Below are 25,287 nucleotides of genomic sequence, written 5' to 3'. Positions count from 1 at the left end.
ACGCTACTTGCTGTTGAATTGAATTGAATATTGGTTCAGAGGTTATAGTTAGTAGCTGGTATAATTTCTTTTGCAATGATGCAGTAATCTAGGTTTTCTGATTAGTAGGGTTTATCAAGATGAAAAACCTAGATTGCCATTTCTAGATCTCTGCATATATTTTATATTGTGTAATTTTCTGCACATCTCTGGGAATGATGCCCTTGGAATGATAATTGTGTCACAAGTGTGATTTGCAGTGCTTTCTGATTAGTAATCTATCTATCTTAGCCTTAAATATCCTCAAAATGATCTTGTTCTGTAGCAAGGAGTTCCAGAGACTGACAGGCTTTTGAGAGAGGTGATTCTTCCTTACCTTGGATGTAAATGATTGCTTCTGTTTTTTTATATATATTCAAGGGATGTGGGATTCACAGGCTAAGCCAGCATTTAATTGCCCACCCCTACTGTGGAGAAGGTGTAGGTTGAGTACCCCTTTTCTGAAATTCCAAAATCTGAATACCTCCGAAATCACAAATGGAAGATTCCACAAGGTGCTGGGAAGGTTCCCAGATGATGTGACATAGGATTGGATAATGTTGAATCCTTGTGGGTTGCGTTAAGAAACAGCAAGGGTAAAAGGACGTTGATGGTAGTTATATACAGGCCTCCCAACAATGGTTGGGAGGTGGACCACAGGTTACAACAGGAAATAGAAAAGGTGAGTCAAAAGGGCAATGTTATGGTAGTCATGGGAGATTTTAACATGGGGAAAATTAGGTTGGTAATGGATCTCAAGAGAGTTTGTCATTGTTGAATGCCTAAGAGATAGCTTTTTAGAGCAGTTTGTTATTGAGCCTACTAGGGGATCAGCTATACTAGTTTGGGTGTTACGTAATGAACCGGAGGTGATTAGGGAGCTTAAGGTAAAAGAACCCTTAGGAACCAGTGATCGCAATATGATTGTTCAACTTGAAATTTGATAGGGAAAAAGTAAATACTGAGATTGCAGTATATCTGTGGAATATGGGAAATTACAGTTGTATGAGAGAGGAGTTGGCCAAAGTAAATTGGAAGGAGCTGCTGGCAGGGATGTCAGCAGAGCAGCAATGGCGTGCATTTCTGGGGAAAATGAGCAAGGTGCAGGACATGTGTATTCCAAAGGTGAACTCAAAATGTAAAATCGTACAACCATGTCTGACAAGGGAAGTCAAAGCTATTGTAAAAGCAAAAAAAAAGGGCATACAACAAAGCAAAAATTAGTGGGAAGATGGAGGATTTGGAAGTTTTAAAAACCTGCAGAGAGCAACTAAAAAAAATCATTAGAAGGGAAAGGGTGAAAATATGAAAGCAGGCTAGTAAATAATATTAAAGTGGATAGTAAAAGTTTTTCAAGTACTGTATGTTAATAATAAAAGAGAAATAAGAGTGCATATAAGACCGCTAGAAAATGAGGCAGGCGGAAATATAACTCGGGACAAAGAGATGGCTGATGAACTAAATGAGTATTTTGCATCATCTTCACTGTGGAAGACACCAGCAGTGGGTGCAGTTACTGTTACAAGAGAGAAGGTGCTCAAAAAGCTGAAAGACCTAAAGGTACATAAGTCACCCAGACCAGAGGAACTGCACCCTAGGGCTCTGAAAGAGGTAGCATTAGAGATTGTGGTGGCATTAAAAATGATCTTTCAAATATTGTTGGACTCTGGCATGGTGCCAGAGGACTAGAAAATTGCAAATGTTACTCCATTCTTTAAGAAAGGAGGAAGGCAGCAGAAAGGAAATTATAGACCAGTTAGCCTGACCTCAGTGGTTGGGAAAATGTTGAGTATTATGAACAGTTTTGGGCCCTTTATCTTAGAAAAAATGTGCTAGCATTGGAGAGGATCCAGGGGAGGTTCACAAGGTTGATTCTAGGAATGATAGGGTTATCATAAGAGGAGCATTTGATGGCTCTGGGTCTGTTCTCACTGGAATTCAGAAGGATAAGAAGGGATCTCATTGAAACCTTTTGGATCTTGAAAGGCCTAGGCAGAGTAGATGTGGAAAGGATGTTTTCCATGGTGGGAGAGTCTAGGACAAGAGGGCACAGCCTCAGGATAGAGGGGCACCCTTTCAAAACAGAGATGCAGAAAAATTTCTTTAACCAAAGGGTGGTAAATTTGTGGAATTTGTTGCCACATGCAGCTGTGGAGGCCAGGTCGTTGGGTGTATTTAAGGCAGAGAGTGATAGGTTCTTGATTGGGCACGGCATCAAAGGTTACAGGGAGAAGGCCGAGAACTGGGATTGAGGAGGAGATTTAAAAAAACGGTCAGCCATGATTGAATGGTGGAGCAGACTCGATGGGCTAGTTGGCCTTATTCTGCTCCTATGTCTTATGGTCTTATGAAGTGCAGATCTCTGCACACCACAGACAGTTCTGAGAAGTGACCTCACATATGTAAGGAACAAAAGTTAATGAAAAATGGACAAGCACTGCATAAAGCAACAAATGAAGATCTCAATCGTGTATTGAAAGAATAGATTCATCAGTGTTGGAGTGAACATACGCTGCCGCACAGTGTGCTAATCATGAAACAAGCAAAGTTCTATCATTACAAACTGAAAATTGAAAGCAGTTGTGAATACTTAAGGAAAGGCATTGCCTTAAATTTTTAAAAGATTTAAAAAAAATTTAAAGATAAAGCATCCACTGATCACGAAGCAGCAGATAAATTGTTTGAAGATTGTCCCTGATGAAAATCTAACACCAGAACCAGTCTATAATGCTGATTGTTTTTGTACCTCAAATAAAACTTTTTTAAAAAGAAAATACAAGTACAGTGTACTGTAATATTTTAATCAAAACACGGCATCGTAGGTGGAGACTGAAGGCCTGCTGTTGTTTGTTGTTGTTCAACGGCTAATTCAAGTATTCTTCCGATGCTGCTTTTGTTGCCCTGCGCACATTATATTTTCATTATGTTAATGGTATGTAATAATTTTTAATGTGAAGTACAAATGTGTGATGAACAAGTGTAAGACAAAGATTGCTTACCGGTAGCACATAAATTCAGTCAGAACTGATGATGATCCCAAGCTATCTCATTATGTATTCCAAAATCCGAAACACTTCCAGCCCCAAGCATTTCGGATAAGGGGTACTCAACGTGTATAAGCACCATGCCATACGGAAGGTGTTCTGGGATTTTGACCTAGTGATGGTGAAGGGACACCAAGTCAGGACGGTGTGTGGCTTAGAAGGCAACTACCAAGTAGTGTATCCTAATGCTTTTATAGCTACTGTGTGTAGTGGTACAGAGAGTGAATGGATGTTGATGTGGTGTCTGTCAAAGCAGGCTGCTTTGTCTTGTACAGTTCCAAGTTGCTTAAGTGCAGCATTTCATCATACTCCTAACTTGCGCCTCGTAGTTGGTGGACAGTTATTGGGGAGTTCGGAGGTCAGTTACTTGCTGCAGGATTCCCATCCTCTGGTCTGCTTCTTGTAGCCACGTTTTTTTGCATGGCTATTCCAATTCGGTTTCTGGTCAATGGTGACTTCTAGGATTTTGATAGTGATGGAATGTCACATAGTGATTGTCGGATTTTGGATATTGTCATTGCTTGTCACTTGTATTGTTTGAATGTTGTGTGCTACCTATCAACCCAGGCCTGGATGATCAGATCTTACTGCACTTGGCTGTTGACTGATTCGTTATCATAGGAGATGCAAATGGAGCGGAATTTTGTACAGCCATCAGTGAATATCACTATTTATGACCTAATGATTGAAGGAAAGTCATTAATGAAATTGCCTTCTGGTTCTGGATTCTCCCATGAGAGGAAATATTCAGTGTCGTGAGAGATGCATTTGTTTCAATAACATGGCCTTTCATTTTTCTGAACTTCAGTGAAGAGAATCCCAGACTATTTACCCTTTCCACAGAGTTTCACAAGGATTATCTCAGTGAATCCTCTCTGAACTGCTTCCAGTGAAATATCTTTCCTTAAAGAGGGAGACTAAATTTTTTCACAGTGCTCTAGAACAGCTTATGGTATGAGTATATTTAGACTTAACTACTTTTAAACTCCTACTCCATTTAAAGTAAGAGCTGATATTCCAGTAGTCTTCCCCATTACTTGCTGTACTTGTATGCCAGCTTTTTTGTGTTTCATGCACAGGGGCTCTCATTAGTTTGTGCTGCAGCTTTCTGTAATCTTCCATGTAAATAATCCTTCCAAAATGAGTAACTTCACATTTCACACTAAACTTAATCTGCCAACTTTTTGCCCACTCACCAAACATATCAGCACCTCTTTCTGAACTGTTTGCATCCTACTCATAACTAGCCCTCTCACTTATTTTTTGTCCTCCTAAAATTTGGCTACCGTCCATTTGCTACCTTTCTCCCAAGCAATGAACATATATTCCAACTCCTGCATCTACTGTTTGGACTAATGAATTTTAGGATCCTATATTGCAACCATCGAGGCAAAGAGATTAACTAACCATAGGCTGTTTTATTTTCCTTAGTACCAATTCTATTGTGACGGTGGTTGTATTTAATTCCTTCTCAGTATTCTGTATCATTAGAATGTTTTATAGTAACTATTACCATAAAGATGATGCAGAATATCTGTTTAACTCTTCTGCTGTTTTCTTTTTTCCCATGGCTACTTCCCCATTCTTATTCTTTTAGAGATCAATATTCCCTAGGACTTATCTTCATTCTTATGCTCTTAAAGGAATTCTTACCAATTTTTGTATTTGTCACTAGTTTGTCATCATAGATTATTTTCTCATCTTTTTTGTCATCCTCTGCTATATTCTGAACTTATCCCAATTTTTTTGACTACTGTCAAATTTTACTCCTTTTTATGATTTCTTTTTAACTTTATTTGTTATCCGTGATTGGTTCATCTCTCCTTGTCCCATCTTTCTTTCTCACTGGAGTTTGTTTTTTTACTGAGTGAAATGGATTAACCTTCTCAAATGGCTGCCACTGTTTGCCTGTTGCTTTTCTAGTTGATCTGTCAGCCCAATCCACATTAGTCAATTCTATCCTCATTCTATTGTAATTTCCTTTATTAATTTAAACACAATTGTTCTGACCCAAGTTTGTTTCCTCCGAAATAGAATGCAGAGTTCATCATATTATAATCATTAGGTTTTGGGAGATCTTTTACTATAGAGGAAATTTATATATAAAATTTCTTTCATTATCCATTACCAGATTTATAATGCATTGCTCTAGGAAAGTAGTTAAAATGAATTATATGAATTGTGTTTGGAGCTAGCTACCTTTGCAAGTTTGATTAACCTAATCCGTGCTCTGATTAAAGAGTGTCATGATTATTGTACTGCTGTTCTTACTTGAAGCTATTTGTTTCCTTTTATCTGCTCTGGTTTACAGATGCTTGTCAATATTATTACTACTTTACCAATTTGCAAAACAAGTTTTACTTTGTATGCCTTTTAAAATCATGAAATAGTGCAAACCACTTCATGAAGATCTCCTTCGAAATCTTCCCAGTACTAATATTGTTCCGTCCAGATCATCCTCATGTCTTTTGCGAACACTTCTTTATGTACATTGCAATTAAATCTTACTCCATCCCCACATCTTTCAATCTTCATTCCATTTAACCTGCTTCCTTCTGCAGTGGTGTCAGTTGCTGACATTCACCCTGTTAAACCTGGCCTTGTATTTTATTTTGTCACTACCTCTTGTTAATATTGTATGTGGTGGCTGGTTTATGTATATCACTTGCTGTCCCTTAATGTTGAGGCAGTTCCTTGCTTTACTTTATTATCGCCAAACAATTGATACTAGAGCGTACAATCATCACAGTGATATTTGATTCTGCGCTTCGCGCTCCCTGGGTTACAAATCTATAGTAAATATTAAAAATTTAAATTATAAATCATAAATAGAAGAGGGAAAGTAAGGTAGTGCAAAATAAAAACGAGAGGCAGATCCGGATATTTGGAGGGTACGGCCCAGATCCGGGTCAGGATCCATTCAGCAGTCTTATCACAGTTAGAAAGAAGCTGTTCCCAAATCTGGCTGTACGAATCTTCAAGCTCCTGAGCCTTCTCCCAGAGGGAAGAGGGACAAAAGGTGTGTTGGCTGGGTGGGTCATGTCCTTGATTATCCTGGCAGTACTGCTCCGACAGCGTGCGGTATAAAGTGAGCCCAAGGACGGAAGATTGGTTTGCGCTGTGTTCACGATCTTCTGCAGCTCCTTCCAGTCTTGGACAGGACAACTTACATACCAGGTTGTGATGCACCCTAGAAGAATGCTTTCTACAGTGCATCTACAAAAAGGGTCCTTTCACTACCCTTTGGCCCCAGACAGTGACATGTCTTTATTTCTACAATCTACATGGTCTTCTGCAATAGTAGTAATGAGTAGATTACATTAGAGAAACTACAAATAATTTAGCTAGTCCCCGATTTTAAACAGAACCTAGTGCTTGTATTTCTCTGCTGAGTGTTTATCCAGTGCCCTCATAAAACTCATTAAACTCTCCACCTGCCTGTCCTCCCAGTCTGGTGTTCTGTATGTATCCCTTATGGAGTTTTAATGTTGTGTTAACTGATAGCCGAATTCGAATGTTTTCTTTCAGTCCGTAAGACATGGCAGCAGAATTAGGCCATTCAGCCCATCGAGTCCACTCTGCCATTCCATTATGGCTGATCCCAGATCCTATTCAACCCCATACACCTGCATTCTCACCATATGCTTTGATGCCCTGACCAACCAGGAAACTATCAACTTCTGCCTTAAGTATACCTATGGACTTGACCTCCTGCAGTCTGTGGCAGAGCATTCCACAGATTCACTACTCTCTGGCTAAAAAAAAATTCCTCTTTACCTCTGTTCTAAAAAGTCACCCCTCAATTTTGAGGCTGTGTCCTCTAGTTCTGGATATGCCCATCATACGAAACATCATCTCCACATCCTCCCTATCTAGCCCTTTCAACATTCAGTAGGTTTTATCTCCTTGCTTTTATATTCTATTGCCTTAAAACAGATGCCAACGTTGCACTTGCCTTTTTTAACCACAGACTCAATCTGTAAGTTAACCTTCTGGGAGTATAATAGTCTGCACTTTTGTTCCTTTTACCAAAAAGCATTGTCGTACATTTTCCAACACTGTGTTCCATCTGCAACATTTTTGCCATTCTTCTAGTTTGTCTAAGTCCTGCTGCAATCATGTTGCTTCCTCGGCGCTACCTATCCGTCCACCTATCTTTGTATCATCTGCAAACTTTGCCACAAAACCATCAATTCCATTATCCAAATCGTTGGTAAACAATGCGTAAAGAGTTGGTCCCACTATTGACCCCTGAAGAACACTACTAGTCACCAGCAGCCAACCAGAAAAGACCCTTTTTATTCTTACTCGCTGCCTCCTGCCTGTCAGCCAGTCCTCTATCCATGCAGGTATCATTCCTGTGACGCCATTGGATTTTATCTTGTTCAGCAGCCTCGTGTGGCACCTTATCAAATGTCTTCTGGAAATTCAAGTAAATGACATCGACTGCCTCTCCTTTGTCCGCCCTTCTTGTTACTTCCTTGAAGAATTCTAACAGATTTGACAAGCAAAGTTTCCCTTTACAGAAACCATACTCACTTTGATTTGTTTATCATTCGTCTCCAAGTACCCCGAACCCTCATTCTTAATAATAGATTCCAACACTTTCACAACCGGAGGTTAGGCTAAATAGCCTAAAATTTCCTTTCTTTTGCCTTCCTCCATTTTTAAAGAGTGGAGTGACATTTGCAGTCTTCTAGGACCATGCCAGAATCAAGTGGTTCTTGAAAGATCATGACCAATGCATCCATTATCTCTTCAGCAACCTCTCTCAGGACTCTGGGATGTAGTCCATCTGGTCCAGGTGACTTATCCACCTTATTACCTTTGAGTATGCCTAGCATTTTTTCCTTTGTAGTAACAATGGTACTCACTCCTGCTCCCGGACGCTCATGGACCTCTGGTATACAGCTAGTGTCTTCCACAGTGAAGACTGATGCAAAATACCCATCAAGTTTATCTGTCATTTCTTTGTCCTGCATTACTATCTCACCAGCATCATTTTCCAGTGGTTCAATGTCAACTCTCACCTCCCTTTCACTCTTTTATAACTGAAAAAGCTTTTAATATCTTGCTTTATATTATTGGCTTGTTTGCACTCGTATTACATCTTTTCTCTTATAGCTTTTTTAGTTGCCTCTTGTTGGATTTTAAAAGCTTCCCAATCATCCAACTTCCCACTCACTTTTGCTACCTTATATCCCCTTTCCTTGGCTTTTATGCAGTTCATAATTTCCCTTGTCTGCCACAGTTGCCTACCCCTGCCATTTGAGAACAACTTCTGGGACACATAACTATCCTGCGCCTTGTGAACTATTCCCAGAAACTTCAGCCATCTCTGCTTTGCCGTCAAGCCACTAGTATCCTTCTCCAATTCACCTGGACAAGCTCCTCTCTCAGGCCTCTAATTACCTTTACTCCATTGCGATACTGATAAATCTCCCTTTCAAATTGTTGTATGAATTGAATCATATTACAGCCCAGGTAGGTTGTCTCCCCACTAACTGTACTCAAAATGGAGTACTTATTGTTGGGGAGAGATGGCCACAGGGGTGCTCTTCACTATCTGACTTCTCCCTTCCCTCTCCTGATGGTCACCCATTTATCTGTCTCCTGTAGCCTTGGGGTGAGTACCTTGCTGTAGCTCCTGCCTATCACTGCTTCACTTTCCCTAACAAGCCGAAGGTCATTGAACTGCAGCTCCAGTTCCCTAACATGGTCTCTAAGGAGCTGCAGCTCAGTCCACATGGTGCATTTGTGGCCATCAGACTGGAAATCCAACTTCTAACACCCAGAACAGAACACTGGCTCTGCAGACATACCTGCTATTCTCTCAAGAGTTAATTCAGGAAAAAAGTAGTAAAAAATGAGGAATGAACTTACCTTCTTAACTTGCTCCGCCTGTTCTGCCAAAGCCTTGTTGAACCAAGGCCTTACTACTGACTCACACTGCTCTGACAATGACTGGTAGTGCTCTGTTAGGTAGTACCTCTCCTTATAGAGACTGGATTTTTAAAGCTGTTTGCCGGACCTACGCAGGAACACTTCTGTTGCATCTGCGCAGTACCAATCAACTCTAGTCATAACTAATCAAACGAGAAATTCCTTCTTCTTGTTCACTTTACCAAGGTATTAATTCATCTTTAATTTTATAATGAACTACCCTGTCATATGTCTTGCTTTTTATTTGAATAATTCACATAAAAATGTGTTTTTGTAGTGTTTCTCTTGGTGCTGTGAATATTCCTTTGTTATTAAAATATAATTGTCTTAAGTAATATGGGCTATTAAGAGTTGCGAAATAGTTTTATGAAATGTTACTGTATATCACAGTGTGTACTTATGCAACATTATTTTGAATATTATCACCAGCTGCAGGGTGCCTACATTTTGGGAATTCCTGTTATTGTTACTGAACAATATCCAAAAGGACTTGGGAGTACTGTCGCAGAAATTGATGTCACATCAGCCAAGTTGGTTGTGCCTAAAACTAAATTTTCAATGGTTGTACCCGAGGTGGAAGCAGCTCTGAATGAAATCCCGAGCATTCAAAGTGTCGTGTTGTTTGGAGTGGAGGTAGGTAGATATCTGATCTTGTATACATTAACTTTGTTCTTCACATGCCATATTCCTGCCGCTTCCTGTAAGGCTTTTGTACGTTCTCCCTGCAACTGCTTGTGTTTCCTCCAGGTGCTCTGGTTTCCTCCCACAGTCCAAAGACATATCGGTTGTTAGGTTAATTGGTCATTGAATTGTCCCGTGATTAGGCTAGGATTAACTCAGGGTCTGATGGACGGCGTGCCTCAAAGGGCCTATTCTACGCTGCGTCTCAAAAAATAAATAGGTGAATATTCTGTCTGTGTATTATATATGGATATACATTATGGATATGATTGATATGTTTTTCCTAATTATTATCACCTTTTTGAGATAAATCTGTTCACTCTGCTTGTGATTTGGTAAGGGTAAACCACTGATCTTGAATTTGAAAAGCTGCTTTTCAAGAGAGACAGGCAAGTAACAAATTAGCAAGGCTCTTGCCAGGGCTGGTTAGGAGTACAGTTCAGCCTGGGTACGAGCGCCTGACTTATGGGTAGCCCATACATGCAAACTACCATTTGAGAATGGCAACATGGATGGGGAATGATGCAGAGTTACAGGCATATTTTCCCAGGTGGGAACAGGGCCCTTGCATATGAATTTATAACCCACCATCACCCCACCTCCCTCACACGAAGCCGAGAATGCTGAGCAGACTCATTCCCTCATTGAGTCAGTGTGTCCAGCTGACAGCTGCTCTGCCCACGCCTGCTCATTCTCCTGTCACAGCTTTTTTTTTGTGATCCTCTTCCCACATACTGTTTAGTTCATTTCTGATTTCCAAACTGTACTCTGGGATAGAATCCTGTCATCGCCTGGGGGCCGCCAGAGAAATTTGGTCTCATTTGAAGTTCTGAAGAGGCATCTGACCATGATGGCTCAAAGTATGTGGTCATGAGTATCTGCAAATTGCAGTTCATGGATTGCATATCTAAGTACTTAAGTGTGATGCTGCCTTCTGCTTTGTCAAAGAGTGATTTTTGTGTTTATGCTTTGTGGTATTCATTCCCTCCCTCTTCTAAGACACTTTTTAAGCACACCATTTTATGCAACACACACAAAGTATATGGAGGTAAATTAACAGTTGATTTTTTGGGCTGATTTTCAGAACTGCCTGACCTGATACTGAGTTCTGCCAGCATTTTGTGTGTGTTGCTCTGGATTTCCAGCATCTGTAGAATATCACCTGTTTATCATTTCAAGTACCCCACTTATCACTTTATCCCAAAGTTCATTGTAATCTGAAGGCAACTTTTTGAATTGGTTTGGAAAAATACATAAATGCAAATTTTGGTGTGTACTGCAACTAATGGAGAATATTGGAGGCAAAAAGACTGAATTGGACTTTGCAAGAGAGCAAGCCCTTCCCTGTGACCGAGCCCAACATAAGGAAAACTGTTGATAACAGCAAGGAATTTAATAGTAAATGATTAGAGCATTTACAAGAGGCATTATGGTCATGAAAATTCTTCTTGTTGTGCTCTGAGCCATCATAAATTCTGCTACTGGTTATATCTGTAGGAGGAAAACTAGAATTTACACCTTTGAACCATAGAACCATAGAAACTACAGCACAGAAACAGGCCCTTTGGCCCTTATTGGCTGTACCGAACCGTTTTCTGCCTAGTCCCACTGACCTGCACACGGACCATATCCCTCCATACACTTCCCATCCATGTACCTGTCCAATTTATTCTTAAATGTTAAAAAAGAACCCGCATTTACCACCTCGTCTGGCAGCTCATTCCATACTCCCACCACATTCTGTGTGAAGAAGCCCCCCCTAATGTTCCCTTTAAACTTTTCCCCCCTCACCCTTAACCCATGTCCTCTGATTTTTTTCTCCCCTTGCCTCAGTGGAAAAAGCTTGCTTGCATTCACTCTATCTATACCCATCATAATTTTATATACCTCTATCAAATCTCCCCTCATTCTTCTACGCTCCAGGGAATAAAGTCCTAACCTATTCAACCTTTCTCTGTAACTGAGTTTCTCAAGTCCCGGCAACATCCTTGTAAACCTTCTCTGCACTCTTTCAACCTTATTTATATCCTTCCTGTAATTTGGTGACCAAAACTGAACACAATACTCCAAATTCGGCCTCACCAATGCCTTATACAACCTCATCATAACATTCCAGCTCTTATACTCAATACTTCGATTAATAAAGGCCAATGTACCAAAAGCTCTCTTTACGACCCTATCTACCTGTGACGACACTTTTAGGGAATTTTGTATCTGTATTCCCAGATCCCTCTGTTCCACTGCACTCCTCAATGCCTTACCATTAACCCTGTATGTTCTACGTTGGTTTGTCCTTCCAACGTGCAATACCTCACACTTGTCAGTATTAAACTCCATCTGCCATTTTTCAGCCCATTTTTCCAGCTGGTCCAAGTCCCTCTGCAGGCTCTGAAAACCTTCCTCACTGTCTACTACACCTCCAATCTTTGTATCATCAGCAAACTTGCTGATCCAATTTACCACATTATCATCCAGATCATTGATATAGATGACAAATAACAATGGACCCAGCACTGATCCCTGTGGCACACCACTAGTCACAGGCCTCCACTCAGAGAAGCAATTCTCTACCACCACTCTCTGGCTTCTTCCATCGAGCCAATGTCTAATCCAATTTACCACCTCTCCATGTATACCTAGCGACTGAATTTTCCTAACTAACCTCCCATGCGGGACCTTGTCAAAGGCCTTACTGAAGTCCATGTAGACAATATCCACTGCCTTCCCTTCATCCACTTTCCTGGTAACCTCCTCAAAAAACTCCAACAGATTGGTCAAACATGACCTACCACGCACAAAGCCATGTTGACTCTCCCTAATAAACCCCTGTCTAACCAAATGCTTGTAGATTCTGTCTCTTAGTACTCCCTCCAATAACTTACCTACTACTGACGTTAAACTTACCGGCCTATAATTTCCCGGATTACTTTTCGATCCTTTTTTAAACAACGGAACAATATGAGCCACTCTCCAATCCTCCGGCACTTCACCTGTAGACAGCGACATTTTAAATATTTCTGCCAGGGCCCCCGCAATTTCAACACTAGTCTCCTTCAAGGTCCGAGGGAACACTCTGTCATGTCCTGGAGATTTATCCAGTTTAATTTTCCTCAAGACAGCAAGCACCTCCTCCTTTTCAATCTGTACAGTTTCCATGGTCTCACTACTTGATTCCCTCAATTCCATAGATTTCATGCCAGCTTCCTTAGTAAATACAGACGCAAAAAACCTATTTAAGATCTCCCCCATTTCCTTTGGTTCCGCACAAAGCCGACCACTCTGATCTTCAAGAGGACCAATTTTATCCCTTACAATCCTTTTACTCTTAATATACTTGTAAAAGCTCTTTGGATTATCCTTCACTTTGACTGCCAAGGCAACCTCATGTCTTCTTTTTGCCCTCCTGATTTCTTTCTTAAGTATTTTCTTGCACTACTTATACTCCTCAAGCACCTGATTTACCTCCTGTTTCCTATACATTTCATACAACTCCCTCTTCTTCTTTATCAGAGTTGCAATATCCCTTGAGAACCAAGGTTCCTTATTCCTATTCAATTTGCCTTTAATCCTGACAGGAACATACAAACTCTGCACTCTCAAAATTTCCCCTTTGAAGACTTCCCACCTACCAATCACATCTTTGCCAGAGAACAACCTGTCCCAATCCACGCTTTTTAGATCCTTTCTCATTTCTTCAAATTTGGCCTTCTTCCAGTTCAGAACCTTAACCCTAGGACCAGATCTATCCTTGTCCATGATCAAATTGAAACTAATGGTGTTATGATCACTGGAACCAAAGTGCTCCCCTACACAGACTTCTGTCACTTGCCCTAATTCGTTTCTTAACGGGAGATCCAATATTGCATCCCCTCTAGTTGGTCCCTCTATATACTGATTTAGAAAACTTTCCTGAGCACATTTTACAAACTCTAAACCATCTAGACCCCTAACAGTATGGGAGTCCCAATCAATGTATGGAAAATTAAAATCCCCTACCACCACAACTTTATGTTTCCTGCAGTTGCCTGCTATCTCTCTGCAGATTTGCTCTTCCAAGTCTCGTTGACTATTGGGTGGTCTGTAATACAATCCCACTAATGTGGCCATACCTTTCCTGTTTCTCAGCTCCACCCATAAGGACTCAGTAGACAAACCCTCTAATCTGTCCTGCCTGAGCACTGCTGTAATATTTTCCCTAACAAGCAAGTAAGAGCATACTTTATTTTAGAGTCGATCCATACTTAGTTCAAGTGAAGATTGTAGCACTTAGATAACAACGCTACTGTTTTCATGATCACCAAGAACCAGACTAAAATAGTTAAATACATATATCTGATGAGTTCTTCAAACTATTCTGGATTTAATTTTTGTTCTGTCTTCAAACATAAATAGAAACCACTTCCCTCTGACTATTCGTAGCTAATAATTTTTTTTTACAAATTTGACATGGGCTGCTGCTTAATGAAAGAACTGGTAATTTGCTTTTGTTTTTGGATAGACTCATATCTGCATACAACAAACTGCTCTGGATCTGATTGGGAGAGGCCTTGAAGTGCATATTGTAGCTGATGCAACTTCTTCAAGAAGTATGATGGACAGAATGTTTGCTTTAGAGGTAAGAGTTTAACTTCAAATTGTGTAATATGTATGTACAGATATATTTTAAAAATAGTTTTATTACCTGGATTCTTTCCAGACTTTAACAACATTTGCTTCTGGCAAAAGCCAGTGCATTCCCCTATCCTGTTGTGATAAATATTCTTTGTCAGTATTAAGTGTTGATTAACACTTAGAGTAACACCTTGCTATCACTGTTTGTCTTGGCAGACTGTCAGAAATTCTGCCCAGTAAAATAGCATACTTAACACACCAATAAACTGACACCTTTAACTTATCCAGTGGGAACTTATGCTGGAGACAGCACATGAAATTGGCTATCTAACAATGAGCATTGGTCCTCAAAATCTCCCTATGCACTTGGTAGATTCCTTCAATCCTCTGCTTTCTGTGGGAAAAATATCCTTATTACCTCAAAAACCTCTCATGCTCAGATAGAATTGTGTTCTGGTTTACTGATTTTGTCAAATTGCAGAGACGTAGCTTTTTCCTTTGAGGATTTTTCTGCTCCTCTTCCTGTTCATGTCTCTATTTGTATCCATATGTGGCATGATACTCAAAAGTTGCTATTCTGTTCAGTATGTAAACTTGCTGGAATGGATCTCTGGTAAATGATTATATAAGGGATACATAACCATGGTGTGTTGGGTTAACAAGTTTGCTTCTTATTGAATCCTAAGAAAATCTAGCTGAGATGATTCTACAAAAGAATAGAGTGATCGTTTGTGGGGGGGGGGATCTTGAGCATTGTTTCTTTCATCTGGGGCAGACGAGAGACAAGGTACAGCTCTGTAATGTACATGGATCTCTGCTTTCTGCTGCCATTCCTCTGCACTCCAGGGAATTCCTTCTGCTGCGTTCCTGTATGCTATTTCTTACTCTCAATTAGAACAAAGGAAGCCACTGATTAATACTACTTGGTGCACCACAGGCAGAGGCTTATGGGGAAACTGGACCCAGCAGGCTGCTAACTTGGCGTAACTATGTGCATTTTCAGTCACTATGTTAAATGAAAGAATGATGTGGTTCCACTGGAGAGGTTGCAGTGGTGATTCATTAGAATGGTGCATTGGAGTTAAGGTGGCAGAGTGGTGCAGCTATTCATGCAGCACAAGCAACCCGGGCTCAGTCCTGACCTTCGGTATTGTTTGTATGGAGTTTGCATATTCTCCCTGTGACCACATAGTTTTTCTCAAATGCTCTGATTTCTCCACATTTTTCAAAATGTACGGGTTGGTAAGTTAATTGTCTACTATAAATTGTGCGTTGAATGTGTGTTGGAAAAAAATGGTAGCTTCTTTATGTGTGGATGGGGGTGGTGGTTGGATTTACAGAAATTGGAGGAGAATAAAATGTATTAGGTTAAGATTAGTGTAAAAATGAGTGCTTGATGGACAATGTGGATTCAGTTGGCCGGAAGGCAAATTTTGAGTTCATTCCTTCTGTGAATTCTAAATTAGATTCCAGTTGGGAGAAATACTGTAGATATGCTGGAAAGCACTTTAGTTGATCAGTCGTTAGAAAACCACTGTCTGTCTTCATGATTTAACATCTTCCATCTCTCCTCTGGGACTTCTAACATTCTTTTGCAGCCAGTTAGAATCCGGTTTATTGTCACTGACATATGTTGTGAAATTTGTTTGTGGGGCAGCAGTACAGTACTGCTCGACCTCGAGGGATAGCCACGACAGTACAGTACGATACATAAGCCACAATGAATTACATTAAAAAATTAGTGCAAAAAGAGCAAAACAGTGAGGTAGTGGTCATGAGTTCAAGGACCATTCAGAAATCTAACAGCGGAGGGAATGAAGCTGCTCCTAAAATGTTGTCTTCGTGCTTCTGTGCCTCCTCCCTGACAGTAGTAATGAGAGGGTGTGCCCTGGGTGGTGGGAGACCTTGTTGATGGATGCCACTTTCTTGTGGCATCACCTTGCCCGATCATGCAGTGAGTAATGTCCACGATGGAGCTGATTGAGTTTACTGTAACGTTTTCCGATCCTGTACATTGGTGTTTCCATACCAGATAGTAATGCGACCAGTTAGAATGCTCTCCAAGGAACTTGAAACTGCTCACCCTTTCCACTACTAACCCCTCGACGAAGACTGGTGTGAGTTCTAACTTCCCTTGTCTGAAGTCGACAATCAGTTCCTTGAACTTACTGACAATGAGTGTAATGTTGTTGTGCAACCATCAATCTGTCTCCCATAAATTCGCCTCCTCATCACCATGTGAAAATCTGCTTAGAACAGTTATGTTATCGGTGAATTTATAAATGCCATTTGAGCTATGCCGAGCCACCCAGTCATGGGTGTAGAGAGTGGAGCAGTGGGCTGAGCACACACCCTTGAGGTGCGGCTGTATTGATTATCAGAGGAGATGCTATTTCCAGTCTACGTTGACTGTGGTCTCCCGATGAGGAAGTTGGAGATCTAGTTTAAGAGGGAGGTACAGAGACCCAGGTTTTGAAGCTTTTTGATTAGTACTGAAGCTGCTATGGTGTTCAGTACTGAGCTGTAATTAACAAACAGCAGCCTCACATAGGTATTGCTGTTTTCTGGGTCAGAGGAGAGCCAGTGAGATTGCATTTGCTGTAGACCTATTATAGCAGAAGGCAGATTGTGGCCAGTCCAGGTACGTGTTTAGACAGGAGTTAATGCTAGCCGTGACATTTCTCAGTGCATTTCTTCACAGTAGATGGGAGTGCTACTGAATTGCCTTTAAATTGTAATCACTAATTATGTGCAAACTGATGCAGTGAGTTAGCACATAGCAAGGCTTCACAAACAGCGATAAGATAATTACCGATTTAACTGTTTCCAGTTAAAGGGTTACATATAGGTCAAGTCAATGTCTCAGGCAGCATCTGTGGAAGGAAATAAAAAGTCAACTTTTCGGGTCAAGTCCCTTCATCTGCTTCATTTTTCTCCATAGATGCTGGCTGAGTTATTTGCACATCTTGTGTGTTGCTTGAGAGCAGATGAGACCAAAATTTAGGATTTAATTGAATAGCTGGATATTCAGTAGTAGCATGCTCCCTCAGTATGTTCTTGTACTCAGCTTCAATCCTAATTTTCTGACCTGGGATCCTACCAGCTGGACCATAATCAGCATACAGGTTCAAATGTTCAATTCAGAGTTGCTTTGGACTGCATTCCCAATTCCATCCTTGTGCTCTGCTGATTCATCTGTTTGGATGCTAAAGATGGCCTTAAAATGTTTTGGCTGAGGAGAAAGCAATCATGATTTTAATTTCTGAGCTATATCTAATGACTCTTGCTGTGAAATGTGTTCCCTTAACTACTGAATATGAACAGGATAAAAAAATTTCAGGCACTGAAGCCACTAGGCTGACACACAAAAGAAAGCCTTCTGGATGAGGTCCTTAGGAATGGTGAGGTTATGTCAACTGATTCTCCAGTGACCTTCAGGAGGAGGAAATTGATTGTGGGGAAGGAAATTAAAACACAGCTAGATTTGTTTGCAGCATTGTTACCACAGAACTTGTGGTATTTGAAGTTTTATTTAATCTTTTATTTATTTTCAAAGCGCCTCGCTCGTACAGGGATTATAGTTACTACTAGTGAAGCCATACTTCTGCAACTAACTGGCGATAAGGAACATCCCCATTTCAAGGAAATTCAAAACCTCATCAAGGCAAGTGCTCCGGAGTCTGGACTTCTGTCCAAGGTCTGAACAATGTCAAGGCATCTGGCAAAAGATTCATTGGGGAAAAAACCTGGAGACATATTTAATTTTGGCATACAAGGGACATCAGACATAATTGCTTAGAATTGTTCTGGTAGCAATATCTTTTTATAGTTAAATTTTTCTGTCTAAATGTTATCACAGGCTTTGAATATTATGGAATAGTATTTCATGCAGGTTAACAGGTGCATATTTAAGCAGGTATGAATTGTATACTGAGGGATTTGCATGATTTTTGATTAATTGTGCACTTTGTAAATGCAATTACATTTTGTTCTGTAGTCATTTTGTAAACTATTGCACTCAATTAACTGCTTTAAAATACACACTGTTATACCTGATTTCCTTTTGTTTGGAGGCAATCAGACGTGTAACTATCAGCCTTGAGTCAAAGATGGTAGAAGCTGTAATTGAATTCAGTAAAGGAGACTGAACTGGTTAAATTATGTTACCTAAGGTATTGAATAGCATGAAAAAGATAATCTCCAACTTTTTTATACTTGTGTAAATGTAATAATCCTGTCAAACTATAGACCATGCTTTTCCGTGACCATAGCACCAGACGTCTCATGTTGTCTGTAACGTAATCACCTTTGTCCTTTGTAATGGTATCCTTTAAACAGGCTGTTAGTACACTATTGTTAAAAAGTAGGTAGTGTTTCTGAGTGCCCTTACTGGTTGGAGGTAAGGAGCCGTTCTGTCTACAGTTACAGTGTGACTTGATTAATGCCTCAGTGTCTTCAATTTATTCTGGAGGATTTCTAGCAATTATTCTCCTCTGGCTAGTCTCATCATGTTTAAACTACTTTAACTAATTGTTAAGGTTTCTCTTTTCATTTTGGCTGCTCCTTTCATACTTTGCCAAAGAAGATTTGCACAGCTGATTGGCAAAGTCGGGCGACAATGGTGGGAAACCAGTTGACTTTATATAGTAGTTTACTTCCAAAGCTATTAAATGACTGGGATGTGGGCTTAATCCAGGATCTCTAAGCAGGATTTTAACTCAATGCCAACAATTTCTCTCCCTACCCTCTACCACATGCTGCATGAACTATGGAGCTCCTTCAGCAGATTGTTGCTTTGCTGTGTCAATGTGTAGACACCAGGTTTGAGAGTTTGTGATTAAGAAGACTTTAAAATATCTTGTTTATATGGAGTTAATAGATGACACTTGTCTCTGCTTTTCAGACATATCAGCCTTTTTTTTTCATAAAAGCATTTAACAAATGGGACTACACCCACCCAGTTAAATTGGTACATGTATGCTCCCAAGGAATCATTGACCTGCTGTGATCGGATACCTGAGAGAAAAGCTATAAAGGATCCAAAGCCTCTCCCCATAGGAAGAAAGATAGGCAGATATACAGTTGCAAGAAAAAGTTTGTGAACCCTCTGCAATTACCTGGTTCTCTGCATTAATTACTCATAAAATATGGTGTGATCTTCACCTAAGTCGCAATAATAGACGAACACAAAATGCCTAAATTAATAGCATTCAAACAATTGTACTTTTCATGCCTTTATTGAACACATTGTTCAATCATTCACAGTCTCGGCTGGAAAAAGTATGTGAACCCTTGTTTAGTAATTGGTAATACCTCCTTTAGCAGCAATAACCTCCATCAAATAATTCCTCTAGCTCCTGAATTTTAGACCATTCCTCTCTACAAAGCTGTTCCAGTTCATCGGTATTCTGGGACACCTTGCATGAACAGCCCTCTTTGGGTTATTCCACAGCATCTCAATTGGGTTAAGGTCTGGACTCTAACTTGGCCATTCCAGAACATAATTTTTTGTTTTTTTTTTAAAAGCATTCTGTTGTTGATTTACTCTTGTGTTTCAGGCCATTGTCTTGTTGCGTCATCCAACTTCAACTAAACTTCAGGTGATGGACCATTACCCTGATATTCCCCTGTAAGGTGTCTTGATAGAATTTTGAAGTCATTGTTTCCTCATCAATTGCAAGCTAACCAGACCCTGAGGCAACAAAGCAGCCCCAAACCATAATGCTTCTACCATGCTTCGCAGTTAGGATGATGTTTCCGTGTTGGTGTGCAGTGCTCTTTTTCTTCCAAACATAGCAGTGTGAATTTCTGCCAGAAAATTCAACTTTTGTCTCATCTATCCACAGAACATTGTCCCAAAAGTGTTGTGGAACATCCAGGTGGTCTTTTGCAAACTTTAGACATGCAGCAATGTTTTTCTTTGGACAGCAGTGGTTTCCTCTGTGGTGTCCTTCCATGAACACCATTCTTTTTCAGTGTTTTTATTATAGTGGGCACATGAAAAGATAGCAACTTCTAGAGATATCTTCAGGTCTTTTGCTGTTACCCTTGGATTCTTTTACACCTCCTTCAGCATTGCATGTTGTGCTCTGGGTGTGATATTTGCAGACTGAGGTCCTTTAACATCAGTCGGACGATGCTGAGGATGTTTTACGAGTCTGTGGTGGCCAGTGCGAGCATGTTTGCTGTTGTGTGCTGGGGCAGCAGGCTGAGGGTAGCAGACACCAACAGAATCAACAAACTCATTCGTAAGGCCAGTGATGTTGTGGGGATGGAACTGGACTCTCTGTCGGTGGTGTCTGAAAAGAGGATGCTGTCCAAGTTGCATACCATCTTGGACAATGTCTCCCATCCACTACATAATGTACTGGATGGGCACTGGAGTACATTCAGCCAGAGACTCATTCCACCGAGATGCAACACAGAGCGTCATAGGAAGTCACTCCTGCCTGTGGCCATCAAACTTTACAACTCCTCCCTTGGAGGGTCAGACACCCTGAGCCAATAGGCTGGTCCTGGACTTATTTCCTGGCATAGTTTACATGTTACTATTTAATTATTTATGGTTTTATTACTATTTAATTATTTATGGTGCAACTGTAACGACAACCAATTTCCCCCGGGATCAATAAAGTATGACTATGACTAAGAACACCCAATCCTAGGGAGAGTAGGAACAGTACTGAATTTCCTCCATTTGTAAATAATTTGTTTTACTGTGTACTGATGAACACTCGGATCTTTAGAAATGTTTTTGTAGCCTTTTCCAGCTCATGCATTATTCGTCTAAGGTCCTCTGAGAGTTGTTTTGTTTGAGGCGTGTTGCACATAAACAGATCTTTCTTGAGAAGGGGAGAGCGTCAGTAACCTGCTTTGACAAAGTAAGACTTTGTGTGTCTTTTATAGAGCAGGGGACATCTACAACCCACACCTCCATTCTCATCTCATTGATTGGGACACCTGCCTCCAAGTAGTTTTTGTAGAAGGCATTACCCCAGAGGTTCAGATACTTTTTTTTGAACCTGGACTGTGATTGTTTAAATGGTGTACACAGTATTGATGAGAAGTACAATTGTTTGTGTCACTAGTTTAGCTAGATTGTGTTTCTCTATTATTGTTACTTAGATGAAGATCAGCCACGTTTTATGAGTAATATAGAAAACCAGGTAATTGAAAAGGGTTCACAAACTCTTGCAACTCTATAAAACATAGAACATTTCAGCACAGTGCAGGCCCTTCAGCTCAGTAGGTTGTGTTGACCTTTTAAGTCAATCTAACCATCTCATATAGCCTTTCCTTTTGTATCATTCATGCGTCTCTTAAACATCCCTAATGTATCTGTCTTTACCACAACTCCTGGCAGAGAATTTCACACACCCATCTCTCTTTTAAAAGAAGCTATCCTGACATGCCCACTCTATTTTCTTAAGTCATTTCAAAATTATGTCCCCTCTTATTAGCCATTTCCACCCCGGGAAAAAGTATCCAGCTGACTACTTGCTCAATGCCTCTCATCTTGTACAACTCTTATCAAGTCACCTCTCATTCTTCTTAGCTCCAAAGAGCCCAAGCTCATTCAACCTATCCTCATAAAACATGATCTCCAACCCAGACAGCATCTTGGTAAATCTCTGCACCATCTAAAGCTTCCACATCAAAGTTCAAGTTGAAGTTTATTGTCAACTGATTACATATATACAACCAATTGAGGCACTGTTCCTCCAGACCATGCTGCTCCCATAAGACATTTATCATGCACAACACATAAAACAAATATTACCATAAATAAGTTAAAATGTAATTCAAAATGCACAGCTAATGAGGCAATCAGAACTGAACCACAACATTCCAATGTAGTCTAATCAGGTTTTTATAGGGCTGCAATGTTACTTCAAGGCTCTGGAACTCAATCCCTTGACAAAAGAAGGCCATTACATCATGCGCCTTCTTAACAACCCTATCAACTTGTGTGGCGACCTTGAGAGACCTATGGACATGCATCCCAAGATCCTTTGGTTCCTCCACACTGCTAAGAATCCTGCCACTATCCCTGTATTGTGCCTTCAAATTTGACTTCCTAAGGTGAATCACATCACATTTTTCTGTGTTGAGCTCCATCGGACATTTCTCAGCCAAGTTCTATTAATGTCTTGTTATAACCTTCTACGCTATCACCAATCTTAATAGCATCTGCAAACTAATAAACCCTCTGTTTCACTTCCTCATCCAAGTCATTTATAAAAACTACAATGAGCAGGAGTCCCAGAACAACACCACTGGTCACTGACTTCCAGGCAGAATATACCTTTTATGGGCAAGCTAATTTTGAATTTATACATGTCCACCCCCCCCCGGCCCCCCCCAGCATTGAGGTACTGGCTAGAATATTAGCACTTATTTTAAAAGAAAAGGTAATGAAAAGTTTTCAACACAAAAAAATGATGTGAAATACATTTGTATTAAAAGGACAAATGCTTATATGTTAGGTAAAAGTGTAAGACAAATGGGAGAAGAAAACATGGATCAAGATTAAAGGATATATTGTGATTAGCCATATAGAGATTATAGCTTGACTGGCAGATTCCTGTTTAAATCAATGAGAAGAATTTAATAGTGCTATGTTTCAATGTTGCCTCTGGAGGGCAGTGTAGCATATACATAGACTGGATGTGTGTAGGGTGTGGAAAAGGCAAATTCCAATTTCAAATTAGCAACAACCCTAACTGTTCAATATTGTAAGTCATTGCATTAACTAGATCAATATATTAACCTTTAACAATCTTGGGGAACTTTAATATTTATACTGATTCCCAAGTAGAGATATTTTGATGCTGTTAGGACACAGGAAGTGAACATTTGGATGAAAGCAAGCTTGTGGAAGGCACCAGGTCTGGAGGACATTAGAAGAGACAAACCTAACAGTAATAAGCAGATATAGAGGAGAGCTTCAAATATAGATGTATTATGGCACAAATCTGCTACAGCCTGGACCTCTGGTGTTTCCAGAATTTCCTGCTTTTATATGGAAATTTCAGCATATCCAGTACTGAATATGGAATAAGGTGTGTGGTAAATGGAGTGATAAAGGTGATGGCAGTGAAGAAATGGTATTGTTTGACTACATGTGTTTTTGGAAATGCAGCCCAGGGGCAGCTTATTCATGAGAAATAATCATCAAAGGATAGTTCTTAAAAGGATCCTAGAAGTAAAGAGATAGAATAGGAGGAGAAAACAAGTCTGTAGTTTGATTACATCTGATAACCTCTTTCATTTTCTCCTGAATTAGGAATAGTGGAAGAAAAAATCATTAAATGATTGAAATGGATAAAAAGAAATAGATGGTCTAATACCAATTCTATTAATATTATGTGAATGATTGATAGAAAGCAGACGAATGATTCTCTGCTGGGATTGTGTGATGTCTGTCAGCCCCTAACAACAGGCACACACATTGGGGTATTCCTTACATTGGTTGTTTGAATTTGGATTTTGCAGAATTTTAATACCATCTCTTTTTGCCTTGGGTTGATATCTCAATAAAGAAAGATACATGATACAAGAAAAGCTGTGTTTTGACCTTCAATGACTTAAGTACAAGCACACCTAAGTCTCTTTAAATAACTATCACTGTAATATGCACTACGTGGATAATTTATTTATTGAGATGCAACACACAATAGGCCCTTCAAGCCACGCAATTCAGCAACCCTCGATTTAACCCCAGCCTAATTATGGGACAATTTATAGTGACCAATTAACCTACTAACCAGTATGTCTTTGGACTGTGGATGGAAACTGGAGCATCTGGAGAAAATCCACACATTGCACAGAGAGGATGTACTGACTCCTTACTGATGACATCGGAACTGAACTCTGATCTCCCATGCTCTGAGCTGTACCAGTATTGCACTAACCACTACGCTACTTGGGTTCACGTGATCTCACAACTTTCTACATTATATTCCATTTGCCATCTTCAAGACATTCACTTAGCTTGAACCTTTGAAGCCTCTTTACGTCCTCCTTTATGTTTACAATCAATGACCCGGAGAGCTATGTTGGCAGGAGTCAGTGCTTTATGCTTTGCCTCTTGGTAGGGTCACCTATGCCGAAAAGGTCAAAGGGTGGAGGTCAGACTAAGTGTGGTCCACCAGTCCTCCAGGTTTGTGGGTTCAGCACAGGGCTAACAACCCTGACTGGTAAAACAAAATTGTTCTGGAAACAGCAATGAAGAATCCTTCTACATCTGAGTGCAATGTTATTCCTGAGTCTCCATCTGGGATCTGCATGACTGACAGTAGTGAAAACTGAGAGGAAGCTACTGACATGATGAAGGATGCCCTAAACGCTGCCAGAGATGGAGGACCTTCATTGCTGACCTAAACGCCAGGGGTGTAATAGGCAGTAAGTAAGTAATATTTACGATCCCATCTTGTTTGGTATCATCAATAAATGCACTCTACATCCACTGGTTCCACCTTATTTATTATGCTGGTTACATTCTTAAAAATTCCATACCTTTAGTCAAACATAATTTTCCCTTCATAAATCCATGCAGATTTAGTTCAGTCCTATTTTGTCATAATGGAATTTTATACAGTAGCTGAATTAACTCAAAATGTAATGGTTTAGTGAATGGAGAGCCTATGAATTAAAAAAATTCCTTTAAATCCAGGAAATTAAGACACAACAGGAGAACATCTGATCATCATGTCCATATCAACCACAACTGGAACCCTGGGTTAATCCACTCTCTTGCCTTCTATCCTGTAGCCTTACAGAAAATGGCTCTTCCAATTACATGCAAAATTCGCCATATATTTCTGCCTCCACCCTTTTTGTTCCTTGGCTACCTGCTAATCCTCCCACAAATTAACTTAAACTTCTACCGTAATCCACGTCTCACATTCGTCACACTCACCAAGACGATGCGAAAGTCTCTAGATGGTTGCTATACACAAATGCTCCGGATGGCTCTTGACGTGAGTTG

General features: G+C 40.2%; 1 protein-coding gene across 1 annotated transcript in view; it reads left to right on the top strand.

The window, feature by feature from the left end:
* The window catches only part of isoc1 (isochorismatase domain containing 1), a 40,283-nt gene extending 16,453 nt beyond the window's left edge, over positions 1-23,830 (top strand). Inside the window, exons 3-5 of the mRNA XM_072281720.1 lie at positions 9,435-9,638; positions 14,185-14,301; positions 17,854-23,830. Coding sequence (XP_072137821.1) covers positions 9,435-9,638; positions 14,185-14,301; positions 17,854-18,000 — 468 coding nt within the window. The 3' untranslated portion in view covers positions 18,001-23,830. The remainder of the gene's footprint in view (positions 1-9,434; positions 9,639-14,184; positions 14,302-17,853) is intronic.
* Positions 23,831-25,287: the final 1,457 nt, after the last annotated feature.

This window comes from Mobula birostris, chromosome 17 (genome assembly GCF_030028105.1).
Source record: "Mobula birostris isolate sMobBir1 chromosome 17, sMobBir1.hap1, whole genome shotgun sequence".
NCBI classification, from domain to species: domain Eukaryota; kingdom Metazoa; phylum Chordata; class Chondrichthyes; order Myliobatiformes; family Myliobatidae; genus Mobula; species Mobula birostris.
Note: the sequence above shows the minus strand (reverse complement) of the source record. Positions and strands in the feature narration are given on the sequence as shown.